General features: G+C 36.4%; 1 protein-coding gene across 6 annotated transcripts; it reads right to left on the reverse strand.

Annotated features, from left to right (window-relative positions):
* Nucleotides 1-384: 384 nt before the first annotated feature.
* LOC144976737 (uncharacterized) lies at nt 385-8671 on the reverse strand. 6 transcript variants are annotated; one of them, XM_078921123.1, is made up of 4 exons: nt 8366-8597; nt 7434-7936; nt 6320-6436; nt 385-4624 (listed from the first exon to the last, which is right to left on the reverse strand). In XM_078921123.1, exon 4 carries the CDS (start codon nt 4464-4466, stop codon nt 2835-2837), a length of 1632 nt encoding a protein of 543 aa, XP_078777249.1. In that variant the 5' UTR covers nt 4467-4624; nt 6320-6436; nt 7434-7936; nt 8366-8597; the 3' UTR covers nt 385-2834. The 6 variants fall into 6 exon arrangements, with proteins under 6 accessions (XP_078777249.1, XP_078777269.1, XP_078777259.1 ...); XM_078921143.1 differs by lacking the exon at nt 7434-7936 and having other exon boundaries at nt 8584-8671; XM_078921133.1 differs by lacking the exon at nt 7434-7936 and having other exon boundaries at nt 8366-8631.
* Between the last annotated feature and the right edge of the window lie 2965 nt (nt 8672-11636).

Below are 11636 nucleotides of genomic sequence, written 5' to 3' on the forward strand. Positions count from 1 at the left end.
ATCCGATTTTAGACGATTGCGACACATTTAGGTCAATCCAGCCCTAGTAAAAAGGATGAAAATGGGATAGTCAAAAAAATCTAGATTTAAAATTAAAAGCACACAAGAAAAGAAGAACAAAGGAGAATGGTTAAAATATAGATCAAATGTAGAAAAAAAAATCTTGACTTCTCGTGAGATCAATCCCAGTCATTTTGCGTGTGAAGCGAATGGTCTAACAACTCATCTATTGGAAACCCCATCCTGTTATAAGGCTATTATTATTATACTCCGTATACATTTATACAGTCACAATGTCAGACCTGACATGGCAACAAACAAAATAAATCTGTTGTTTTTTAAAGTCTAGATTTTCGGAGGAGAAAAAAAAATCAACACAAAATGCATGATTTCCTCCCTCATTTATTCTATATATAAACTGTCATTAAACAATTTCAAATAGAGCTAGAATCGTAGCTCAATTTGGTCACATATCAGTTATCACGTTATAACAAGAGAGATTCAATATTCCTCTTAAATTTTGGAGAGGGAGTATGTCAGAATTGGGACAGATTTGTCCTTCAATAAATCTGTAATGGCGAGTTAATCTGCATTAAATACTTACTTGGCAGCTTTAAAAACATATCAACAACTAATATCGTCAAACAACATATAAATGATTTGGCATTAATTAATCAAAGTACATGTCATGATTTCTTACTTTGTCTGGCACCTTTCATACACACTTGTTCAGATATTTATCTTACATTTCATGGTCTTGACAAAACCAAATACACACTGTAGTCTGTTGGGTTTTTTTCTCGTCTCTTTCTTTTACGGGTTTTACGGTGTTTGTGACAGCATTAGGTCATTGCAGCACAGTAAAAATGAAAATAATTGAATAGTAAAAAAGTTTATATTGAGCTCTAAAACAGAAAAAGCAGTCGTAGGGGACAAGTTCAACAGATATCAGAAGTAGATCCAAGAGTAGTATGTATTTAGTTTGTTGTTGTTTGTTGTTTTAAGGGTTTTACGGCGCTTGCAACACATTAAGGTCATATCAGCGCCAGTAAAAAGGAAGAAAATGGGATAGTACAAAGTTCTAGAATTACAATTAAAGCACACAAGAAAAGGTAAGACAAGGGGGAATTGGTTCAAATAGGAAACAGATGTAGATTCCAAGAGCACACTATCAAAGTACTTAGTTTGAGATCACCGAAAAGTTTCACCGAGACACCAGCACAAGATCCCATGAAGAGGAATACATTCAAATGGTTACAAATCATATGTTAAAAATAAAAAATAACAATACATAACGGAGAGATGATTTACCAGGAAAACAATATCATCTCCCAAAACTATAACTATATATTCGACTATTTCCCTCCCAGTCCAAAGACTTCAGCCAGGGTCAGGACAAAACCAGGTAATCTCATTCCAAGACAAAGACAGAAAGCAATTGAAAAACAGGTACAGGGGGACAGAAGACACAGCAAGTACCTCCCTCCCCAATGCATTTAGTTTGAAACCATCTTAACATCCCACACTGTGACAATGCCACAGAATATCCGCTAAAAAAAGATAGGCAAAATAGCATTATAATTGAAAATCTAACATTCACAAACTAATAATATACGATGAAAAAATGATTTACAAGGTAAAACATATCATTCCTCACCCAAGAAAAAGAATATGACCAATCCGTTTCCCTCTCAGAAAAAGACCAAGTATGGCCAAGGCAAAAACCAAATGGTCCCATTCTTCAACAAGGATATAAAGCCACATACTGAGGACAAATGATGTAAGGGGACACAGATAAAAATGAATAGAAGATATAGCAAAGCTGTGGACTGATAAAGACTCCATCAGCCCAATGTTCTCCGACCCCAAGAGGAATTCCACCCACCACCAAAATAGTCTCATTCCATGACAAAGATAGAAAACTACAATAAAATGCATAACAGGTAGAGGAACAGAGGAGTTGGGTGGAATATACCTTACTTATCGTCTGCCAGAGGGGTGAGAGGACCTGATGCATTATTAAATCCTTTAAATTTATTTTCAAGTTTCACAAAACACTCCTCCTGAACTTTATAAGTCTAATGTTCTCCTTTCATTCCACCCAATAAAAATATGTGACTTAACAGAATCATAGATTATATAATGTGTTTCGCCTCTAACTTTTTTAGCTTGCAAATACCAAAGAATTCAATTATTCGTTGCCCATGTAATGATTAAAACTATAAATGAACGAAGTTTCACCATTATATTCTGAAAGACTACCATCTGAGGATGACAACAATGTCCCTAATTTGCTTCATAATTTATAATTATACACCTGAAACAAAATTGTATCCAAAAACTGTAAAGTAAACACAGCAACTTTAAAAAGTTATTCAGTGAGACTGTAGAATTGCTATGTAGCTGTGTGTTTGTTTATGATAATGGCACTTATGACACTTTAAGGCCATTTCAGAGATAAAAAAAAATAAAGGAAGCTGATATCAAACACACACACACACACACAAACACACACACACACACACATGCTCAACATATGCACACAGGTACGACAGAGAAAATATATCAGATTGTGAAATCGCTAAAAATAATCAAGGAAGCAGGCAATGAAACAAAATACTGTGTGAACTGACAGCCAGAAAACTAAGCCATCTACTTAGGTGATTCTTTTTACGGTCATCATGTCCATAAATTCACAATTTCATAAATGAATTGACTGAATTTACTATTAATTTGGGTCACAAACATTACTCCAGCAAATTTGGTCTTTGGTGTCTGCATGTTTCACTTCCATTTGTGGAAGGTGCTGGATATTGATCTGTGCTGACACAGAGCTAACTGGTTGTAGCGGGTAAAACAGATTTATGTCGTTTGACATGTCCTCTAAGCAGTCCACAGTTGGTAAACGACTTGGGACAGTAAGGACATTGGTATGGTCTATCTCCCAGATGGTTTTTCTGATGTCGTGAAAATGATGCCTGTTTTGTAAATTTTGCGGGACATTTGTCACAGTAGAAGAACTCATTTTCGGCAAAATCTTCTATATTCTTATGCCCTATCATGTGTTTTTTCAATTTAGAGAAAAATAAACCACACAAGGGACACTGCATCTTTTTGACCTTGGAGTGCTTCTTCATGTGGTCCTCCAAGTCCTCTTGAGATGAGAACATGTGAGAACACAACTGACATTTGAGAATATCATTTGGATGAATATCTTTATAATGTTGATTCCTGCTGGTTTTGTTTGGGAAAACTGTTTCACACAAACTGCACTTGATCACTTTACAATTCAGTTTGTGTATTGCCAGAGCACCTTTATCATCAAACCACTTGTTACACCAACGACACCTAGTAATTCCGCTCAACTTATGAACTTTTATATGCTTGTTTAATTCACTCTTTTCTATGAACTGTTGTGGACACCAACAACACCGAAACACACCTTCTCCTGTATGAACCAAATTGTGAACCTGCAATTTTATGATGGTATCAACTAATGTATCACATGAATCACAACTGTACCAATACTGATCATCTTTGTACACTAATGAGGCACCCGCACTGTCGTGATTTGATTTTTTGTGAACATCTAAAAATGCCCTGTATTGAAATAATTCATAACAATCATCACATCTGAATTCATGTGGTATTGAAACCTTTTTGTGCTCTCTCAAGGCCTGTAATGAGTCAAATGTTGCATGGCAACTCTTACAAGAATGAGCATGAGCTGTAGGCTTATTATCTTTTGCATTGCTATCCGTATCAAAAGTTACCGGCACGTCATCAAAATAAATGTCTCCAGGATTCATTTCACTTTTTGGAACTCCCTCAGTTGACATTACATTGTCTCCCTTGTTAGATGAATCTTTATTGGTCACACCAGAGGGACAGTTCATATCATATAAACTTTGGAGGCTCTGGACGCTGCAATTACTTGCATTTTTATCATTCATATTATTTCTAAGTAGATTTTCATTTTCCTCAGCAGTAACATTGCTAATATTTACCCTTTCACTATGCCTAAAATGATCGTTAACATTATACATTTCAGAAGTCTTAGAGCTGCCAGTATCAACTGGCCCTGGATTATTTTCATATGAAGCATATTCATGATCAGCAGGTGTTGATGTTGCTAAGCTTTGTCCATCGTCGATTTTCACAATTTTCTGTGAGGTTTGAGGAACTCCTTGATTAGAGAAGTGCTCTGACAGATCAATATAATCACCCCATTTTCCAAATTCCTCTGAATCTTTCTGAGATTTTTGTTCACCACCTTTAGCACTCATAAGCTCATGTGTCCCATCTGCATCTATAGGTTGTGTCTCCTCTGCATCTATAAGTAATTCTACTTTGATAGATTCATAAAATTTTATGAGAAATTTTGAATCATCAACTGAGACACACAATGTGCCATGTGCCACATCCTTTTCATACAGATTCACATACTGCTTAAGTGTATACGACATAGTTCAAGGAATTTACATTGAGTAACCCAAAGGCAAAATGCACTTTTTAGTAAATAAAATTGAAAATATGGTAATGAAGCGATGGACGATTGATGTTTCCCACTACGTTTCAGGAAAACGACTTTCTTTTCAAAGATATCCACAACCAGAAAATCAACCTGAAAATAAAACAGGAAATCAAAATATTAATGTCCTTCAATTCATGGGAGGGTGTTGAAATAAAGAAGACAATGATGATGATGATGATAATAACAATAATAATAAAAACGCCCAATGACAATGACAACATTATGATGTTCCTGTATTTATTAGTGCTGGCGATGAAGTATACACATATATCTGAGAGAAAGAAAATAGTAACTCAAATATCACATATTTGGTCAGACTTTTACCTTCTTGCCTTGTATCTATAATTAATAATAAAGACGAAAACAGCAACAACAACAATATCAGCATAACAACAACACCAATAATAATAATACTAGTAATAATAATAATAATAATAATAATAATAATAATAATAATAATAATAATAATAATAATAATAATAATAATAAATAAATAATAATAATAATAATAAGTAATAATAATAATAGTAATAATAAGAAGAAAAAATAATAATAATATTAATAACAGTGTATGCAAGCCACAGAACTTTAAATTAAATGTAAATGCACATATTTCAGACACTTCACCACCTAACTCAATGTCTTTAGAAAATGGAAGCATGTAATCCTACACCAGTCTATAATATACAAAATGTGTGTATTTACTACACCAGTGTATACTATACACATTGTGTATTCTCAATGCTGTAAGTAACTATGAAGGGGTCGAAGTGGCAGGGTGCTTTGGCACATATTACATAATATACATAATAACTGTATCTGAGGGACAGTTCATATCATATAAACTTTGTGGATTCTGGATCTGCAATTACTTGCACTTTTAACATTTATACTGTTTCTATGTACATTTTAATTTTCCTACCCAGTAACATTGCTAATTTTTACCTTTCACTATGCCTAAAATGATCATTAACATTATATCTTTCAGTTGTCTCAGAGCTTCCATTATCAACTGGCCCTGAATTCCTTCATAAGAAAGTAACTGCACTAACCCACAAGCACTTAAAACCACATGCCACATCTAAATACTTGTTTATTTTTAACAGTGACTGTATCGGGCTTACTATGTCATCAGTATCAACTAAAGTAGAAAGAATTGACATGATTCGGGTTTTAGTATTCAACAATACCTGATAATTGTAACCATATCAAACTGATTTACAGTGTACGAAAGATGCCATGTCTATTTCCTACACTACACTGGTGTATACAATACTATTATAGAACTGACTAGGCAAGTGGCAACACACCGAAGAGGGGCCATACACAGGGTGATATTTACTGGTGACGGGACTTGTCTAGGTCTGTGTGACCAGATCCGTGCATCAGTCGCACATGATTTTTGCCCACACACGTGAGGAAGTGCAAAGCGACCGTCACCGGTCGCAGTCACTGCCTCTCTTTTCTATTTTTAATCTTACTTACAAGCGTATGTGTATTGCCATTTTACATTTTTGAAATGAAAATGGAAAGTGAAAAGGCTCTTTGTGGTGTCATCATTTCCTTACTTTTTACCTTCCACAAACACCCATTTTAACAATATTTTTCAATAAAATCAATTGTATTTTGCTTGGACCAGATTGACATTGTTAAATAGACTAAATAAAACTTAGTTATAAAATTTTGCAGACTATCGAGGTAAAATATCTGGGCATCTACAGCTATGGAATTGGAATAATGATTTTCATCATGATGATTATTTTGTGTTTAGGTATCAATACCCACTTTTATCATCATATAGTCAAGTTGAGGCTTTTCAGCATCTGTCAATCCCAAATGTCATATGTCAAGTTGAAGGATATAATATGTCGATGATGAAATTGGTGATGCCGCGTTTGATTACTGTGAAAAAAAAAACAACACAAAAAAAAACTGGCATATCATGTTATGACAATGGAAATTACGAAAATTGGAAAACTATTTCTTCTTTACTACTATATATAAACAATACACGTCTTTATTCATGTGGTAGCGTGGCAGAATGGATAAGCCACCTGTCTGAGAAGTCTCTGTCATAATCGACACAATGGGTTTGAGTTCCATGTCCCCCACTATTCTTTTCTGTTTTATTTTTATTTCCCCCCCTTCTTTCTTAGGAAAGTTGCAAATGATAAATGCCTTTTCTCTCTCTCTTTTGGTTGCTCTCTATAAAATCTTGCAAATTTGGATATTCATCCCCTATCCAATCTTTTTCGATTGTTAACATTTGTAAATGAATTATTAAAATATCGCTCAGAAACGGGGGAGGGGGGGGGGTGGAAGGAAATGAAAACCTCACTAGAAACAGAACAATCAGAGGCAACAAAAAGTGGATACTAAATAAATAAATAGATATAAATAAACAAAAGAAAATAAATAAATCTCCTCATTCAAAAATCGATCAAATGGTCAGAGAGTAAAAGAATTATATATATATATATAAAATCTTGCTCAGACACAAAATCTAGGCAAAAAAGGAAGGAAAAATACTAGTTGAGAAACAACAATCAGAGACAAAAATAAATAAATAAATAAATAACAATCTCGCTCAGAAACACGAAGAAATGATCAGAGAGAAAAAAATAAATTGTAAAAAATGTTTTGCTCAGAAACAAAACACCAAGGCCAGATCAACGGTATCACCCATTGAGTCCCTCCACCATCACTAATAATATTCACCTAGTTCCTACCAACATTACTATTATCCAATGAGGCCCTACCACCAGCACTAATATCCATTGAGTCCCTACCACAAGCGCAACCTGTCACTGAGGTCTGTGGTAGCCGGGGAAGGGGTCCGAATAATGACCAGACTATTGGCACCTCGAGGGTCCCAGTAACGATGGCCCTTCATACTTACTTTTTACTTTTACTGTACAGCTGTAGTCAGACTAGTCGCCTTTCAGCCGGTCGTTGCTATCGTAGTTTTTTTTTTCTCTTCATTTACTACGTTTTCACACTTGGTTTGATATTGTTGTGTAGTGCGTGTGGCGGGGTTTTGAACCAGTTTGATGACAAGGTGTACCTGTGTTGACTCCATACTCTGTCTAGCCTATCCTTGAAGGAGTTTTAGGTTGGCGCTGAGACAACATCTTCTGGTAGCGAGTTCCATGAATTTACTACTCTCACACTGAAGAAGTTTTGTCTCACAGAGGTCTTTACAGATGGCTTCTTCAACTTCAGGCTATGTCCTCTTGTCATTGTTGTCTCAGTCCGGTAAAGCAATTCACTTGACAATCTATAAATTCCTGTCAGGTACCTATTTGTAGCACTCAATCATAAAAATTATTTTGCTTCAAGTTATTAATAATATATTAATGTTAAATGTTTTCCTTGGTGGGTTGTCACAAAAAAATTTTGGAGCTTTAACAAAAATCAAAAAGGGAAAGACTCTGACTCTGACTCTGGGATTTGGGAAGCACTGGCCTAACTGCTAGATAGTCTTAATTTTTTTTAACCGTTTGCGAATAGCCTGGAAGCTATTGACAAACGTTTGTCAGTAGTTGTGTGGGCCATTGGCAACTGTCTGCGAATTATGCACCTTTATAGTCTACTTAGGATATTACACTACAAATCACAAATTACAAAAAATGATGTGATGCCGGCTTCATCTGGCCAAACGACGGGCGATATTAGCTATAAATTCAACAATTTAGATGATTGAACTACCATTTATTGACTGACTTACGAGAATCATATGCATACTCACTTCGTAATATGAATTTGAGTTATTATTCTTATTTATTTGGTCGTTTTAATCATGAAAACATTATCATTAACTGTTTTGTTTACCTCTGGCGCACCGGAAGATGGAATCGGTAGGTACCAAATTTTAACCACATTTATCGATAGCATACCTAATTTGTGTGAAAACGGCAAAACTTTCGGGTGAAATACATATATGCATGCCTTTTGGTATTCAAAATATTCTGATATATTATATTGTACAAAGCATACATCAATTTTCTCTCCAAAAAGTGAGGACGGTGCGTAAATCATCAATTATTTACCTGCATATCGATATAGTGTTTTAATGCCATTTGCTATTTAACCAGTTTGAACTTTATTGCCAAATCTTGAAACGAGTAATAAGCTAATAGCTAAAATGTTGTAAGGTGTTTTGCTCTTTTACTTTTATACAGTGACAGTTGCTCACTTCATTTTTCTCTCCATCTTAACTGGTTCATTTAAGCAACTCTAGCTTAAAGATTGGAGCGACTTACATTCGAGCTTTCGTCCAATGAATCATTGATCACATGATTAGTTGACATCCAACGACTGGATATTTCTTAATAAATTATGTAAAAACTCTACTTTGTTTATGAAAGTTATAGATCATTTTGAGTACATTTTGCGATGTGACCAATGACTTGAGCACATGAGAAAATGATGAAGAGCATTTCCATTCTTCAATTTCCCTGTAAATCTACAAAATCACGTACATATTGTCACTTTCAGGTGTACACGTGTTCTTCTTGTAAGTCACCGGGTATACGACGAAAATGTAGTTCTTAACCAAATTTACTCTTTTTCTACCGTCAGTGTGTGTGGAAAGAAAATCGCTATGGAAAAATAAAGAAGGATGTGCAGGGTTACCACCTTAGGCGCCAGGGGCGGTTGCTGGCTGTTTATTTAAGGCGGCATGGATCGAAAACACATTCTCTCACCCTACCCCGGTGTAAAATGAGTACCTGGCCGGAAACAGTGTTGTCTATGTTGGAGGAAAATGTTATCTCGCCCAGCAGACATCATGTCTCATCTGTCATGTTGCTATTGGCTTAGGAGCCCTTTTTTTAAGTGTCATGAGCATAGTCAGTGGATATTGCGCAATATCAATGTTCTAGTGCATTTATTGTTTTTAGAATGTGTGTATATTATTGTGTGTAAAGGGGTGGGGGAGCATTTGTGGTTTGAATTTTAAAAAGGTGTACTCACGTAACTGGTATTTACGATGGGCATGTAAAAGATGTCCATTTATCGACCTTCCTCTTAAGAAAAAAATATTATACAACCCAATCACTGAAGTCTATGGATCATTTCATCGTCTGTGCATTGAGATTTATTTGTGAATATCATTTTTTTAAAAGAGTAACATGAAAACAGAAATCAGACTGTAATAGAAAATTCCTTTGAATATCAACTGTGATAACAGTCAAAACTTAGAAGGAATAGAAAATCCAACCTCAATGCGCTACTACTTATCTACTCCAAAGACAATATATTTACATAACTACAAGTTGAACTGCTGTGTGTGTCGGTATTCTTATTTATAGCATCATGGGGCCGGAATGATTTGTGTAATATTTTTTATTGATGATTAATATCCATTTAAGCAAAACGAATGTCATTAAAAATTTATATTCATTGTAATTTTCTTCCACCGTATGTTTTGACTACAACAAACCTGTTCTTCCAATAATAAAACTGATATGGTTTTGATTTCTCCCAAGTCAGGCCTCAAGGTGTGCAATACTAAATTTGCCGGCTTGACTTTTGGCAGTAAAGAGTATCAGTTGTTTGTGTGTGTGTGTGTGTGGGGGGGGGGGGGTGGATAACCGTAGTTTAAAAACAGAAGAAAACAGTCTTTTATATAAAATAGTTGGACGGCCATTTGACTGTTTGCTCATAGGGAGCCCCCATACCCCACCCTAACCTAATTGTTGCACGTCATCTCGCTTCTCGTTGGCAACAAGAACAAGAGAGCCGTCTGCGTTGACGCACAACCTTCGTACAGTATGTAAGGCTACCTGTCACGACTAGAGGAAATATGCGCGAGTGTTAAAGAAAAGCAGCATATGCTAAAATTTATTGTGAAAAACTTATCTGCTAAATTTGGAAAATAAAGGGCGGCACAAAGCAACTTCGCTCAATAGACCAACCGTCCGTGTTAGGCGCATAGTGTACGAGGTCCCTGAGACGAGCCACTCTCGGCGATCCTTGTTCTTAGCCTCTCTGACTTTGGAAGAGGACGCACATACGAGATGAAAATCAGCTTAGAAAATCAGAGCTTTCTGGGAGCGGGAATATTGTCTTCTCAAAATTTGGATAGAAGCTGTTGAGCTTCTGTGTCTGCATTTCGGTGGCAGTCAACAGACTTAGGTCCAGAATCTGTCTATAACTATAACGGCAGCAACCTTTCATCACAAGAGCATGGCGGCCTCATCCACTTGCACTCGTGGAGATGGCCCGGGAGATCGAGAACATGGTTGAACCATAGTGCCAAAGTGACAGAGCTGCCGGACAAGTTCGTGATTGTGCATATTATGTGCGGAAGAGAATTCGCTGCCTAGACAAGCTTGGTGAGAAGTTGCCAGGCTTTGATACCAGTAAGAGGAGACACTGGGTGACTGCGAATCGGCTTCGGTCGAGGAGCTGCCTAACAGCAAGTGCGCTTCATCAGTGGGGACTTTCCACCTGTCCAACATGTACCCGATGTGGACAAGAACCCGAAACGGCAGAGCATCTAGTCGAACGGTGTGTTGTGACGATGCTACCAGGCGGGTTCGCGACGGTGCACGAATGCGGACCTGACTTTGCTGATTGGGTCCCTCGTCATAACATAGTAGTGTGAGAACCATAAGAGGCTGCTGCTGCCTAGACCGTCATATAATTGTAAGTGTGGAATCATCAGAAGCTAAAGTGATCGAAGACACTTATAACGCAAGACAGCGTTTATTCATCTGACCTAATGCTCGCACTACTTGAGTTTCTTCCTTTCTCAGAAATGAACCGTTTGAAAACAGCTTCCATCTACAATTGTATTTGTCTCTGCAGTGGTAAGAGTAAATGTTTATATTAAATTTCATTTTCCCGTTTCTATCTAAGTTTATTGTTTTACTGAAGAATTATGAGTCTACGTGTCCTCATTTTGTCGGTCTGGGCATCCAAAGTTGAGCATTAACCCTCTAAATATGCAGTTCGGTTTTAGAAAAGAAAAAAAAAAAAAAGAAAGAGCTGAGTGGGCTCCTTTGAAATCAAAGGGGTAAAGAAATGCCAGAAGCCAGATGAGAATAAAAATTTTGGCAGCTTTGAAGAGTTGAACCAGAGACCTGCTGGTATGGCA

This window comes from Berghia stephanieae, chromosome 1, assembly GCF_034508935.2.
Source record: "Berghia stephanieae isolate SIO BIC M18660-M18661 chromosome 1, UCSD_Bste_1.3, whole genome shotgun sequence".
Taxonomy (NCBI): domain Eukaryota; kingdom Metazoa; phylum Mollusca; class Gastropoda; order Nudibranchia; family Aeolidiidae; genus Berghia; species Berghia stephanieae.